The sequence below is a fragment of the Lepeophtheirus salmonis genome, chromosome 5 (genome assembly GCF_016086655.4).
Source record: "Lepeophtheirus salmonis chromosome 5, UVic_Lsal_1.4, whole genome shotgun sequence".
NCBI classification, from domain to species: Eukaryota; Metazoa; Arthropoda; class Copepoda; order Siphonostomatoida; family Caligidae; genus Lepeophtheirus; species Lepeophtheirus salmonis.
In genome coordinates this window covers 6,491,285-6,507,946 of record NC_052135.2, presented here as the reverse complement: position 1 = coordinate 6,507,946, position 16,662 = coordinate 6,491,285, and the positions used below count along the sequence as shown (strand labels likewise).

Genomic DNA, 16,662 nt, shown 5'->3' with positions numbered 1-16,662 from the left:
GCAGGTCTTAGTATTTTTTTCAAAACTGGTATTATTATAAGAATGTACTGTTTAATATTGTCAGCTATAACTATCATGACAGGAGAGTGCCTTTCAGGTAATGTGTCTATGTAAATGAATAGTTACACATGTATTGATAGTAATAAAAATCTTCTGTATTTTGAGCATGTTAAAAAAAGAAACCGAAAATCAACATGGTAACCTTGTCAATTTGAAAAATGTTTTCAAGGAGAGCAGCTTAGCTGTTATTTTGTTTCATTAGATCAGCTACAAGCAGCTCTGACAAGGAGGAGGGGAGAAGGAAATAAACAAGGACATTGGCACATGAATCCCCAATTCTACTTGTAGTTCAATAAGGACTTTCAAATATAACTCCATAAGAAATCCTCAGGGTTACTCTCTGTCTTTTATGAGCACACAGGAATGTTCAAGCAGTAGACGAATCAAAAAATGCATTATAGAATAAATTAAATTGACAGATTTAAAATTATATTTATATAAGATTTGTCAAGTGGAATATCTATTAGAAAAGATACATATGGAACAACAATAATGATATAATTCATAGCTTGTGTATATATAAATTAATATTCGAAAACACATTTTTGAAAAAAGAAAAAAAATATTAAAGATTTCTTCGATAGGTACTAATAACAGTAATAAAACATACAATATCGATTTGATTGTTAAATTTCTCAAAAAATAATTGAGAGTAATTCTTGATGAAAAGATGGTTGGTTTGATAAGGATGAAACGCTGAGAGAATTCACTCATTTTTTTAAATTTTTTTCCTGTCATTGAAAGCGATAGTACATTTAAGTACATTTTATTTAAAAGTTTTTATTTGAGTTCGAGATTGAAGAAGTAGATACTTATGAGAGTCTTGGACTGCTGGGTGAGTCAATCTTATCTTGTCGCCTAAGAAAATGTCTTTGACTAAACTTTCTAGAAAAACTAGCCTCCTCCTCATCCGTTATATCTTCAGGGGAGGCAAGATTTAGGGTCACTTTTGTTCCACTTGAAGAGGCTCTAGGGATTGTTGATCCTTTGGAAGTACAACTCTGATATTCACACTCAATACTTGCATTTGTGAATATCGTATTTTCCTCTGGCAGTGAACAAGCATCCTCGTCAATGAAATCCAGGTCAATTGCTAGCTCTTCCAAACTTTTTTTACTGCCTTGAAACCATCCTTTATTTTTAGAAAAGGATGAAGGCCTTGAGGGTGTATCATTTTGAGCTATTATGTATCGTGATTCATCCTTGACCACCAACGTTACAGGCCGAGAACCCTCAACGTGAAGATCCAGAGTCAAGGATCCAGATTCTTCATCATCCGCTGAAAATATATAGGATTGCCAACTAACATTTAGATAAATAATCATATGTCGTTTACCTGAGTATCGTTTTGAGGGAAGATATTTTGCACTCCTTGAGAAATGAGTGGTTGCAGAGGCTCCTAATTCAAGATCAATGCTTTCATTCGGTGATACTTGATACTTCACAATTGGCGATTGTATCCGTAAGGATGGCCCCTCTCTGTGAAGTTTATTCGTGATATCATTCGTCCTCTCGTAATCCATGGATACAGCTTGACGTGTGGCAGCCATGCATGAGCGGTACATTGTCGGCGTTAATACTTTATATTGGTAAAATTTTTCTACTTTTGAGCTTTTTTCATCTGAATTGTTACCTTCAGGAGCACAGGGATCCGTTTCTTCCGAGGATCTAAATAAGCCCAATTAAACATTTCTATTTAAAAAAAATTATAAACTTAATACACTCATACATTTCCCTTTCATTCATGGAAGACATTGGATGATTTTGAATGGGCTCTTGGGGTATATGTGGAGCTGACGGACATTTTGGAAGACTGTTTGGGACACATAAGGGATCTAATACTACTTCATCACTTTGGAAATAGGTGGCTAACTTTTGAGCTGTACTTCTTTGAAAGTTTAAGAACGTACTAGTCAGAGCTTGGCGACCAATTTCATCCATAATTGCAAGTCCAGGCTCCATTGTGGATGGATCTATAGAGAACATTCTCAATTCGTGAATAAATGGATTAATTTTATATATTTAGTTACCTTCAAGAGGGAGTTGTCCACTTATGGAAGCTCTTTTTGTTGTAGATCCTGATCCACTGTGAGAGACTGATCCCTTGAAACGACTTCTTTTCACGGCTAAAGAAACGCTAGCTGAATTTCCTTCTGTATTGTTGCGATCATTGGAACTGCTTGTATTCAGAGGTGAAGACGGAAGAGGTGAAATTTTACTAAGTTTCGTGACACTTGATGAAGGGCTCCCGATGTTAATTGATGGAGTATTTAATGATTGAACAATGTTTCGATCCAAAAACGTTGTCTGGCTTGATGAACTTTTAAATTGTACAATCTTTGAAGAAAAAAAATGTAAAAAAACTATTAAAAAATGAAATCAAGAAGAAATAAATTGCCTTACATGAGGTATTCTTTGAGTATTTCCATTGGATTTGTCTGTTGCTGTTGGTCCAATTTTTGCAGCATTATCTTTATTTTCAAATGTCATGACGCAGGCAGCAACTATTAGAAATCCTGTTAAGAATTAAATATACTTATGAATAATTAATTATTTTTTCAATTTTTATTATTATATATATGTTGTACAATTTTTAACTATTTTAATACAAATTACTAAAATATAAGTATTCTGTGTTTAAATGCCTACAGTTAAACTACTCATAAATACATAATAACCATGTTATTTTAATAGATCAAAATGAAATGCTAATATCAATTAATCGTTTGTTATTAGAATGACTAATAAATGAAGAATTTTAAGACAAAGTAATTGTAACTTGTACAATTTGCTTATACAACTTTCAACTTATACAATATACAGTTGGCCAAGACGAAATAAAAATGGAAAAGAGCTCTCAAGGATGTCAGGAAGTGGAGGGGATAGTTTAAAGAGGAGTAGGAAGTTCTTGTTAAGTTTGGAGAATAATATATACAGGAGGACTCCACTATGCCCATGAATCCCCTCGCCAACGACTTCTCTATGTCTCCTAGGACCATCAGGAGGGCTATAAAGCACAACTTGCGATTATTTTCTTTCACAAGGATCCCACGTCAACTTCCGACAGAGGGCATTAAAGCCAGGAGGCTCAAGAGATGCACTAAAATCCTCACATGGTTCAAGGTAAGTGGGTCAATTGTGAAAATTTTGTGAGACAGAAGATTTTCACAGTTGATCCATTCCACAACCACCGGAACATCGCCTGGATTTAGAAACAAAAGAAGAGGTCCAAGGGATTTACCACACCAAATATCCGGCAAAAACAATGGTCCTCGGCTTTGTGGCCTCTGATGGGAAAAAGATGCCTCTGTTCTTTTCAAGAATAGACATAACATCAGCCAAGAGGCCTACTATAAGGTGCTTAGGTAAACCATCTTGCGATTGCTGAAGACCAACTACCTGGAGGGTAACTATGAGGGATCTGTAGACGATACCCCCTCTCACAAGTACGCTAAGTGCTAAAAGTTCTATGCAGACAACATGGCTCGATTCTGGTCCAAAGAGATATGTACCCCCATCCTCACCAGATTTAAACCCACTGAACTTTTGTATATAGTGCACTTTGGAGACGGAAATTAAATGGACCTCACTCCCAAATATGGACTCACTGAAGTCCTTCATAGTGGCTGCATGGGACAACATGGCATACGTTCTCAATTAATATTACATATTATTACTTTTATATTTTACTAATCTTGGGATCAAAGTAAATGCCCAAACAATTATGAAGGGATTTTTCCATATTATATGCCTAGCTGTAGTACCCACGGGATTATAAGACGTTGTCGAACAGAAAAACTCTGCTAAAATGGTAGAGAAAAGTAGTAAAGAGTTACCCGGCGTTGTTCGAGCAAAGGACCGAGCAGGGAATCACAATGACTATAGATTTAATGTTATTTCTTCTTATTTTTAGACCTATTCTGTACAGGCAACCATTAAAATCAGAGTTGAAGAGTTGGTAAATAAAATGCCCTACTCCGGCTCCAACGTGAGTATTTTGAATGTCACCGACTCCGACTCCAACACACAATTTATAACATTATATTTTATAGCATATATAAGTACTATTGGGTCATTTGAGTCCAGAGAATATAAATATAGATCTAATATATAATTATAGGTATTTTTTAGTTATTTGTAGTTAATCCTTGTCCCAGGTATAATTAAAATCTTTGGAATTTAAAGATATTTAACAAGATGAATAACAAATGAAATGGATCAAAATCTATCTGTTGCTAATACATTCATGGATTCATATAAATTATTGTCTCATATTGCTGTTAAAACAGTGGAAAAATTTATTAAATCTCATAAAAAGAAAGCAAATAAGTTCCAAAAGAGTCTTGAAAAAGTTTTAAATAGCTCCTCTGTTTTTTGTTTTTTTAAATTACAACACAGATTTGGTGAATTCATACATAATCTTTGACATTACTGAAACTGAAATGAGAAGAAAACTAGATCGCAAAACCGATCCCATTCTTAGAACCAAATATTTACCTCGCAAACATAATCATACACCCATTACAATACAAAAAATTGTTGTTAACAATAGAACAATCGATGAGCCTTCTGAAGTATTGCAATATTTCCATAAAAGGTTCTCGGATATTTTAGGCGGAGAGATACTCAATTTCCCGAAGAAAAGGAGAACCGCAAAGGTTGAAGTATTTACCAATGCTAACATCGTAAATTACATAAAGAATGATTTCAAGGATTTCAAAGCATCGGGCCCGGATGACCTTTATGGGCGAATGTTCTCTCTTGCGCCTGAAGAAATTGTGCCATACCTTTTAAAAGTAGGAAATCCATGGAGAAGTCTGGAAAAATGTCCCTTTCTCTTACAAAAGGAAGGATAGCTCTTATACCTAAAAAGGGTAATTGCACAGACTTCAATCACTGGAGGCCCATCATAGTTTGAATAAAAGCTTACATAATATTGTTTGGTGTTTTAGCTAAGCAAATAAAAAGGTTTCCTGAGAAATAGAAAAGTTACGGATATTTCACGAAATATAGCTACAGCAATTGAATCTCTTAATAGGAGTGACAAGTTTGGTGCATTGATTGCAATTGATTTTTGCAAAGCATTTGACTCTTTACGTCACTGCCCCATTATGAGATCTGTTAAAAGGTTACTCCCCAAACGTTTATTTTTAAAATCCTATCAGAGCTTTACTCGCAAACAGCTCTTCTATAATTTCGTTGGATGGTAAAATGAGTGAAGTATGTGGGATTTGGTGTCTCTTTTTGTGGTACTCCACATCTAATTTACCTATATGCTGATGATGTAACGTTAATGATTGAAGCCAATTCAGAAATTCAACTTCGGTATAGGATCAAAGTTCTTTTGACTTTTTTTAACAAATATAAGGTCAATTCAGGATTAGAAATGAATCTAACGAAAACCATCATCCTTCCCCTTGGATCTTGGAAGCCGGAAAGTTCTACAATAATCGAAGCTTGTAAAGTTGTACCGAAGGTGAACATCTTAGGAATCGAATGGACAACACATGGGGTATCAAGAGGTAATTGGTACAATACAGTATGATGGTAAACAAACAAATCCAAAAATGGCGTCATTTATCTCTACAAAAACGCATTGATTTGTAGAATTTGAGAATTGTTCCTCTTTTATTATACAGGGCTACCTCCATTCTTTCTCTAGCAAAATCTGCAATGATTCAAGAAGATGCATGGTTTAAGGGTTTCTTCCATAAAAATTATATTCCTGCTTTAAAGCGTCCAAAGTATAAATTAGGCGGTAGACTCTGCCTTTTATATAGTATAATTCGTTACAAAAAGGTAATGGAGGAATTAGGTGTATACCCGCTGAGAGACTTGAGGGTGAATTTCAAGTCCTCTAAATATTATGCATGGTACACCCTTAACTAAGGATTTGGAAGTTTTTCGCCACTTCTAGCGTCTATTCAGAGAATTTATGGAAAGAAAGGCCTACTTATCCTTCAGATTCAACAATTGATATAATTTACGAAAATAGGACTAAAATGCCTTTTGTTAATAAGTTTGGGAATTCGTTTTTATTAGAGAAGACTACTCCCCATCATAAAATTTTAAGTTATCATGACTTAAGCTAGGAATCTAAATATATGGAACTACTCGATCTTCCTCCTTCATGGGAACGAAGAATTCTCCAATCAATTTCTGGAATTTCAGACGGGACCAAATTTAAGGCCCAATTTCAAATTTCCAGTGACAATATCAAATTTTATTATCCGGTTAAAGACTGCAGTTTTATGTTCAAATCTACCCTACAGGCTTTTGCTGATTACCCAGTTTTGAGAGTAGTCAAATATTTTATCTAATTCAACGTTTGTGTGACAGAAGATATTTCTTCTAACTTAATAAAGGCAAATATATTATTTGGAGCTTATAAAATAAATAAAAATACTTCTGTTGGTCACCAAGCCGTGGAGTTTGCTTTATTAAATCATTGATGTCTAAAAGGTAACTATTGACTCTCCATTACATGTGGAAGAATTAAGAGCTATAATGATAAGTGCAGCTGCTCGATATTCAGCACTTTCTATCAAAATCCCTCTCTCATCATCTTTTTTGTCGTCATTTTTTATTAACCTTAGCTGATGTTTAGAATTTAAAAAAAAATATTATATCAGGTTATTTTACTTCAGGACATCAAATATGAACTATAATAATGTTCATTTATGTTTTTTTAAACTTAATTGTCCTCTTGCTTTTTATTTATATGATCCACTTTTATCTTTATGTGTATTCATTATTTACACTGTTTGTATCGTAGAATATAAATAAATTATTTTAACCAAAAAAACAATAAAACAAAACAACAACAACGAGAGTGCAATTTTCACCGATCTCTTATTTTGCCGATAACTTTTTTGATTTTAAATGAATTTAGATAATGGTCATATTTGTAAAGTAGTTTTTTGAGACGCCAAAAATCTTCAATTTTACTATTAGTTACTATCCGATCACAGACACTTGTAGTTACTCAATACATACATGTTGTCACCTCAAGAATCCCAAAATAAGCTTCATATGAAAAATATAATATGACACGATGAGTTAGGGAGTACTTTGGTCTCTAGAACACTACCTTACTGAGCCTTAGCTACAAGAAAACAAAAAAAAACCACCTGCAATATTTCATTAATATGACTACATTGTTATTTTTCAGATCAAATACATCGGGGAGTACTATATATGTAAATACAGGGAACGCTCAATACTACGGTGCACCCGATATAGACGCCGAATCTTGCATCCAAAAAGCCTGACTATTTCTCATTGAAATATTCAAACTTACCAATAGATAAACTTTGTTTATATATATATATATATAGAGAGATTACATCAGTATGTACAAGTGATGTGTTCGAATCAACATTTTCTAGTTTTTTTCTAGTTTTTTTTTTTCATTTTCGTCGTGTGGAGTTCGTGTTTGGACAATATACCAATTTAAGTTTGATTGAGTTCGAGTTGTTCAAATTTTTAACTATGCATTGTAGTTTCTCCTTTTAAAAAAAAGTCACATCGATCCCTCGTGACGTCATTGAGGGGGTTTTCCTTTTTTTAATTATTCCGTTACATAATAGAGTTATGTATATAACTAAGCAACATTCCTATTATATTGTATTATAATGAGAAAAAGAATTTTTTTTGTTAAGATAAGTGCAATAATTTTAAGACATATGTAACTTATATTATAGTTATTTGGCTTAATGAACTATTGCCATCTTAGGGAAAAATTCCAAGGAACGACAGTTTAGGGCCGGTCCCAATGATGGACAGTCGTAAGGTCTGATATGACCATTGTTAAGACTGGGATTGACTATTTCGAATAATTAAGGAGCTACACAACAAACTGATAATTGTTGATTTGTAATATGTTTTATATTAACCGGAATACCCCTTACTTTTAATAACCCAACATAGTATTTTAAGATATTCAGCCAAAAGTAATCCAGATTGTCAACTCCACGATTTACCTTGCGCATTGTATTATAAATACAAGTCTAAATGTATTTATTTGGCTATTTAATTGTTCATTTTTGTGATAATATTAATACATTTTTCTAATAATTTACGATGAATTAGCAACAACTGAGGGTCTTAAAATACAATACGCAAATGCCTTATATTAATATTAATAAACAACTAATCATTCTTTCAGCCAAAAAAATAAACAAAAAACGATTAAGAACATAAATATAGAATGTAGATTTAATTCATTGCATTCTGCAGGGGAAAGGTTTGATATAGTGATAGGTTTATGCATGTAACACATTGTATGGACTTTGTAACCCGTTAACTGTGATAATGAAGGAATAAATAGTAAATAAATTTTGGGGAACATGAATCACGATCAAAGATGGGAAAATGTTCTAAAGCCTTCTTTGAGTGTAAATCAAAAAGAAAAACATGTGTTGGCAACTTTGATATACGACATATTTACTGAAAAATATTACTTATTAAAGTATTGCACTCCTTACTCGCTAATACGGTTGAATGTTTAAAATAGGGAGAAATCTATATTAATAAAGCAGAGTTTGTCTTCATGTGTCCGTGGAACGGACAGGCTTATACGAGTCTTTTTTCAAAAATATGTTTTTAACGTATGCTTGCGAGGATTTGGACAATTTTAACATCCTAATCATAATTATATACAAAGCCGATTTTAGCGTGAGCGGTCTTAGAATAAAAGTAAGTGCGTATAACCCTTTTCATTCATTCATTTATTAAATAGTATTTTAAAGAAAAAACCATGATGCATTTCTTTTTTTATCTTGATAATGCAATATTTAGGATTTATTCGTATATTTAGCCATTTTTAATCGATATTTAGTGAATTTAATTAAATGTTCTGCATAAAAGTTTTTAATACATTTTTTACTTTCCATTTCTTGGATTTTTCTTTTTTTAATCTGAAGACGAAGGCGTAGAAAGGTAACAACAAAAATGTAATATTTAGTATATGTAAACTCATCAAAAACTAATGATTACTAATTGCATTCCCATAATTTGGATAAGACATTTATTGTTTTTACTATAACAATAACAAATTATATCTTGTTGAAATCCCAAACTCATGTTGAGAAGATGATTTAAAAAAGGATTTTTTTTTCTTTAGAATATATTTATAAAAATATTTTTATCCTATTAATTGATATTCATGTGCTGAAAATGAATGGAATAGTATAAAAAATGATCCACGATTTAATTGACGTAATTATTATAATCGTTCAATGTTATATGTATAACGTAATTAAATACGCCTTATTTTATGGGTTTCTTTTTTGACTAGCTCATTAACAGCCTTATAAGAAGGATCTTCACTAGCGGAAAGATAAATACATTTTGAGCTTAAGTGTTGAACGAGTCCATTTCAAGTAATTAGATAAAAATACTTTAAAAAGTATCTTATGTTTATATTAAGTTCAAACGACTTTTGAGTCCAAGTCGAGTCTCCATTCTTCGATTGTGTGATTAAGTCAAGTCGCATGTCTAGAAGTAGGTATTAAAACATTTACTTACGATTTCTAACTCACATTATAAGGTGAACTTCTAGTAAATTGCAAATATACATTCTCATTCATGTAAAAGAGTTTTCATAAATTATTTAAAGATTATCCCAAAGTTAATTAAATATTTTAACGGTATATATGTAATATCTATAAACTGTAGAAATAAATACATTTTTCTATGTATTATTTCCGTTTTAAAATAATTAAGATGTAGTTAAATAATTATAATTTTTTTAAACTTGGATTTAAATGAGACTAATACTTTCTCCTGATGTCAATAATGACCATTTTTTATAAATATTGTTACACAAGTTCTACCCCATGAAGTCATATTTAAGTTTACATGGAAGATTATTTTTCAAACTGTATTAAAAACTAGTTCGTGATGACAGTGATAACGAAATTAACTATATTTTCATTGAGTTATAATCTCAAATATATAGAATTAAAACAAGATCAAACTATACTGTAGTTCTCAGTTCTAAATTAATACAAATACAAGCCCTTACACAAGATTAATATATATTTCCTACAAGTACCGTCACATATTTTCGGTTTAGACTCCTCTTTTAATAAGGGATTTTGAGCACTTATTTCTCGTCTTGAAATGATGTATTCATATGGGGATAATTTATTCACACTACCATAGTTGTTATATCATACAATAAGCAAGGTTCCTTCATGATGCAAATTTATAGCAGGGAAGATCAGAACAATTACGATAAACCCTTTTTCTTAGACATAATAAGATCTTTAGCCACAAAATCGACATTACAATCGTAAGACATGATGCCAATTATCGTGGGAAAAAAATCAATCATCTTTCGTCAGATTTTCTTTGAGGCATAAGTTAGAAATTGATTTTGAGGGATGAAACAATTTTACACAGGTGAAGTATTCTTATAATATCATTGTTTTTGTAAAAACTTGTCCTATTTGATTTTCTTTCGTTGCTATAACTTATCCAAATTCAAAAATGACTCACTGAGGAGTTTTTTTTAAAATATTTAGGATTAATTTGGATACAACATGATTAGTGATGTAAATTGTGTGTATTTTTTATCAGGGCCGTTTTTTTGGAATTAGTAATCTGAAGAATGAATTTTTATTCCTTAGCTGTTGCGATTATTATTTAACTCCTGAGTAGTGAACTTTCCTTTCTAATACGTTCAATTATATTCAAACCTGATTGAACATTCGTGTGTGGCCATAAAAGACGGAAGTAACCTTGAGGATTTGTATGTCCTTGTTGGACTCAGAGTAGAATTGATGATCGACTTCTGAGTAACTCTTACAAACGTCCTTATTTATATCTTTCTCCCCCTCCTCCTCGTTATAGCTGATTGTAACTGATTTCATGAAACGTCTTGACAGCTAAGCTACTCTCCTCCAAAACATTCTATAAATTGAAATGGTTTCCATGTTAATTCTTCGTTTTCTTTTTTTAACATGTCCTAAATATACACGACTTTCATCCCTAAACATGATAGGTGCATGCTCAGTGATGTATAATAAATGTCCCGCCGATCTTTAAAAATAAAAGAAAGTGATAATGAACATGGTCATTCTGATAATTTGAAAAATATTCAAGAGTTCTACAGTTATAACTCCGGATCGTTACTGTCAGTCTTTCATGAGCACAAGCACTAGTTTTTACTTTATACTTAGATGTTCTGTCCTTCACAAGAATTAAATAATAATGATAGGAACTTTGGGGGAAAAAAACAACCCAGTTTAGATTCCCAACTAAAAATAGCTCCCACTTTATAAGATAAATTTTAGGCAGTTCTGTTCAGGTTCAATAGCCAAGAGAGAGAGAGTCTTTTGTGTGTGCGCGCATGAACAATGAATTAAATTAATTTTCGCCAATCTATGATTGAAATCAAATCTTTAAGTTAATAACTCAACAACTTGAAAAGTTGTCAAATTTATTCTGTCCAGTTCAGTCTAGTCTTAGGACCGCCTCTTGAATTTTTTATTTTATAAAAATGTCAATGGTTTATTAAGCAAAGTTAGATATATGAGATATTTATGTTAACCATTGTATATGTTTGCTAAAAATATCCATTTTATCATTATAACGTAATATATTACAAATATATTACATTTTTACTTATTTTTATAGTTCATTTTATTATATACCGAGTGTTCCATTTAAATCTGAACACTTTGAATTTAAACTTATTAAGATATAATATATTAATTAACAAAATTTCAACAAAATCAATACTATAAATAGAAAGTGTGTCTGAGCTCTCTTGATCAATAATGTAGCCGCCATTAGCGACAATGGTGGAGGCGGAAGTCCTGTCACCCAATGCAGATGAAGTCTTCTATCCCAGTGCTAGCTGATAGTAGCTTTGAGTGCATCGATGTTTGGATGACGGATACTAAAGGCCTTCCCCTCGACATATACAGTCACTTTTGTGATAGCTCTCTAGATAGTCTGGTGTGAAACCCCAAGATATTTTGCATGTACCCTCATGGACTTGAAGGGATTGACTGGACTGTTTTCTTTAACTCCTCCGGATCCAGTTTGGCCTTTTTAAGAGAGCCCTTCATTCTATTCAACGTTTTGGACATGCTGAAGGCGTACGCAGTGATTATAGAGACGCCCAACTACTTGGAGTACGCGAATGGAAATTCGTTGATCACTTTCAAGAGGCATTTTCTTGAAATGTACATAAGCAAGAGAGCTTGTTTTTGTTTTCTTTCTAAATATTGTTTATGGTTTAAGATACCGATATATGAATTAATTTCAATCTCTCAACCTTCTTTAATTATTGTATAAGTACGTGTTCAGACTTCAATGGACCACCTTGTAAAATAATAATTAAAAAAGGAAAAACCCCTCAATGACTTCACGAAGGATCGATTTTACCTTCTGCACGGATTGAAAAGTGGGTCTGGATTAGACTGGATGGGAACGAACTGAACTGGACCACGGTCTTCTGTACTAAATAAGTACTAACACAACACTAGTTAAAAATAATGTAGTGTCGGTCCTGATTTATTCGGTCCAGCCCAGTCTTAGCATAGATCATATCGGTCCTTGGAATTTTTTCTAGAAATGTAGGTTCTTTATAAGCCCATATATGAGATATGTATATATCTTGCAGAAAATATTCAAATTTTCATTATAATACAATATAAGGACGGACATATGAGACTAGACTAGAACCGTAGAGAAATGGACCGCGGTCGTAAATAAGGTCCGACACAACACCAGTTACAATTGTCCCCGGTCTCATTTAACTACAAAATATAGTGATATACACTACTGCTAAATGTTATATAAAAAAACTTTTTGTACTGTATTTGAAAGTTGTCAACTCAACAGAAAAAAAAGTTTTTCTTCATTAATTTATTATCTGTTTTGTTCATTAAAGAAATACATATTTCTTAGCTTATTTTCTTCCTCTAATTTTTAGTATTTTATTTTCTCTCTCAGATAGTATTAGCTGCCTTGAGGTGGATACTCATACACTGAATTTACAAAGGGCTCTCCACATATTATGATCATCGAACTCTTACAGTTATCCATAATGAGAAGCTTTTTGACCACAAATCTTGCTTTTTCAAACTAAATAAAGAAGGGATGATAATATGCGACATAAAAAAAAAAAAAAAAAAATAGAAGTATAGCTATGTGAAATATGTTCGAAAGAAGCTCGGGAAAATGAAAGTATCTAATCCCACAACTCTGTAGGTTTTCCAACTACTCCGAAAACTTAATAGAATGTACACAAGGATGGATGACGTGGGATCAAGCGAGACAGATGGCTACGATATCATCTAGCTACATCAACAGTCTTCACCAACAGGTTGAAAAAAGATGAAACAGAGAGGTTCTGCTCTTTCTGCAAGGATCGTATGGAATCATCCTCCCATCTTTTTTATGAATGTGATAGAGTGAACCCCAGTCATGTAAATCCTGGGAATACCGATATTTTGGAGTTAGTAATCTCAAGAATGAATTTTCTTTTCCTAAGGAGTTCTCATTATTATTTAATTCCTTAGTGGTGAACATCCTTTCCTAAATAGATTCAATTATATTCCAAACCTGATTGAACATTCGTTTGTGTTCATAAAAGACTGAGTGTAATCCTGAGGATTTGTTGCCGATTTATAATTGTAAGTCCTTGTTGAATTTAGAATAGAATTAAGGATCACCAACGGAGTCCTCCTTACCCATATCTGTTTATTTTTCTTTTCCCCATCTCCCTTGTTAAAGCTGATTGTTGCTTATATCTTCTAATGCATTCCTCAAATTGTCAGGGTTAACATATTGATTTTCGATTTCTTTTTTTTTAAGCATGTTCATTAAACAAACAGTTTTCATCATTAGTGATACCTTTAAGGGAAATGTGAAAGTGAAAATTTAAGATAGACTATAATGTTTAAAAATAATTATATATCCGAACTTGCTCAAAATACTTTCTTCTCAGTTATTTCCAATCACATAGTAACTTGCTTATCAGATCTCAATCCGGGTCTACCTGTTTTTATTTCTCCCCTCCCATATTTGTCGTTTTGTTTTGTCGATGTTGTTATTAATGTATTTCTTGATTAATATTTGGATAAAATAAAGAATAAGTTCTTCATTTATTGATATATGTATGTATATTACGTATATTCAAAAAGGGGATGGGAAGGAAAATAATAATAAAATTGATAATGAAATATATTTTGGAAAGGTTGAGAGAATTTAAAACACATTAAAAAATTGGGAGTATAAGGAATGTTAAAATATAAAAAAAATAATAGTATTGATATTCAGAAAAATTAGTATTCATTGAACGTAAAATGAAAATGAAAAATATAAAACTAGTTGTGCTTAGATCCAAGTTAATTTTTTTATTATTTTATGTGCATGACTTAAAATAATTGAAAGTTAAAACAATAATACCCTTTTTAATTAAGTACGGGTACTTTTATTTAATAAATCTACAAAAACACAAGTAATTGTAAGATTATTTTTCATTTAGGAGTACTGTACGGCGTTACTGCGCTGATACAACAACCCCCTATCTTTTTTTGTTGTCAGCTGTCGATTACCTCGTCTCACTGTCATAGCTATTTCATAATTCATTTTATTTTTTATTTCATCCGTACTTGATTTTAAGATTTATTTGAGGTTAATTTCTTTAAAAATATTTTATTTTTTCCAAAAAACTATATTTATCCGGAAAACTGCGCTTTAATTACGTTTATCCTAGTTAGTACATTTTTTATTACAGAATAATTTTTGTTGTTTTTTAGAAGAGTGAAATTTTTTCCCTCTCCCATCAATCTTCTCTCCTCTCGGCCATCCTTGCCCGTTTGAGCTCATTTAGTGCAGCCAAAGCTAAACGACTCGTGGGAAAACATCATGGTACTGTGCTACAGTCAACAAACACTGCAATATGACTACAACTTTCGAGGCCACTCGTTTGAGATCCCTGGCTCCCCCCAAACCCTACAAAAGCTCGGGGTTTGATGGATTTCTACCCAATTTAGACTCCACACCTTGGCTAGTTTATTGTACCGGGTGTCCCGAAAGTCTTGACCGGTACATTCGATGGCTTTTTGTCGAGGTTTTAGAGATTTTTACGTAAATGTTGCGTGAATAAAAGTTAAAGACTGTTTCCAGATTAACAAGTTTTGTTTCAATAACATTTCGAAATTCATAATTGTTTTTGACATGGAGGCTAAAAGACATGAAGTAGCTGCTCTGCTTCGTGCAGGAATCAGCCACAAGGAGATCTCTGAGGCCACCAGCATGTCCGCCAGCACCATTGGCAGGATCAAGAGGAGGTTGGACAAGGAGGAAGGCCTTGAAGACAAGCCTCGAAGTAGGAGACCTGTCTTAAAGGCCACCAAGGCCACTAAGAAGAAGATCAGGGCCCAGATCAAGATAAACCCTCTTCTGAGCATCAGAACAATTGCCAAGAAGAACAACATGGGTAAGACTACTGCTGCCAACATTGTCAAGGACATTGGGGGCAAGTCCTTGGTCCGCACCACCCGTCCCATGTTGTCCATGGCCAATATGGAGGCCAGATACATCCGATGCAAGAAGATTTTGAACAACATGAAAAGCAATGGGGACAGAATTCTCATTTTTTCCGATGAGAAAACTTTTACAGTGGATCCAGTCTTCAACCACAAAAATGATCGCTACATTAGCCTTAATGGTTATGTGGGATCTGAGAAATATGTGTCCATGACCAAGCACACAGCCAGCATCATGATGCTTGGAGTTGTTGGCTCAGATGGTAAAGCCATGCCTCCAGTCTTCTTCCGAGAGGGCTACAGGCTCACCTCGGAGGACTACATCAAGGTGCTCAAGACCAAGGTGGTCCCATGGATCAGGAAGGAGTATCCTGGCAAGAGGGTGTGTTTCCAGCAGGATGGGGCACCCACACACACAGCCAAGAACACCCAGAAGTGGTTGAAGGAGAATGTGGAATTCTGGCCTAAGGACTTCTGGCCCCCTCCTCCCCCGACCTGAACCCCTTGGATTTCAGCATCTGGGCGCACATTGAGAGGCAGGCTTGCAAAAAACGCCACAGCAGTACCAAAGCTCTCAAGGCCAGTATCACCAAGGCCTGGGCCAAGATGGACCCCACCTACATCAAGAACACCTGCTCCTCCTTCCGTCCCGTGTTGTGGCTGTTATGGAAGCTAAAATTGTTATAAACATATTATAGATTATAACCAAGCGAAGTTTTTTTATTAAAAACATTTCTCTGTATCTCTACTTTTAGTCCTTGTAGATCTTAATGAAGTTGGAAGTTAGAAATCAGTCAGGACTTTCCGGACACCCGGTATTATATAATTCAGGGCGCTGCAATCTCTGAAAGTATGTGTTATTGTCTTTTTTACAACATTCCTTGCAGATTGCCCAGTCGTCCTTGAAGAGCCCTTCTGTGAAAAAGACACAAGACGATATACGGTATTTCAAGTACATCTGTTTTGGTGTAAGGATAGGATCCCAAACACGCTTGATGAAGTCTTGAACTCTTTTTGTTTCACTTGCAGCCTCTTTAAATTTGTCTGTGTGGTCTTGCCAAGAGATGCTGTCCATAATAGTCGATGTGGC

General features: G+C 33.5%; 1 protein-coding gene and 1 long non-coding RNA gene across 2 annotated transcripts in view; both read right to left on the bottom strand.

The window, feature by feature from the left end:
• Positions 1–467: 467 nt before the first annotated feature.
• Positions 468–16,662, bottom strand: part of LOC121118537 (uncharacterized) — a gene marked incomplete at its 5' end in the record, with an annotated part of 37,835 nt that continues 21,640 nt past the window's right edge. Inside the window, 5 exon segments of the mRNA XM_040713120.2 lie at positions 468–1,339; positions 1,397–1,728; positions 1,790–2,033; positions 2,091–2,397; positions 2,464–2,576. Of these exon segments, the coding sequence (XP_040569054.2) occupies positions 873–1,339; positions 1,397–1,728; positions 1,790–2,033; positions 2,091–2,397; positions 2,464–2,576 (1,463 nt within the window).
• Positions 12,350–12,520, bottom strand: LOC121118538 (uncharacterized). The gene is made up of 2 exons (XR_005864490.1): positions 12,460–12,520; positions 12,350–12,396 (listed from the first exon to the last, which is right to left on the bottom strand). It is a non-coding gene; the product is annotated as an uncharacterized lncRNA (long non-coding RNA).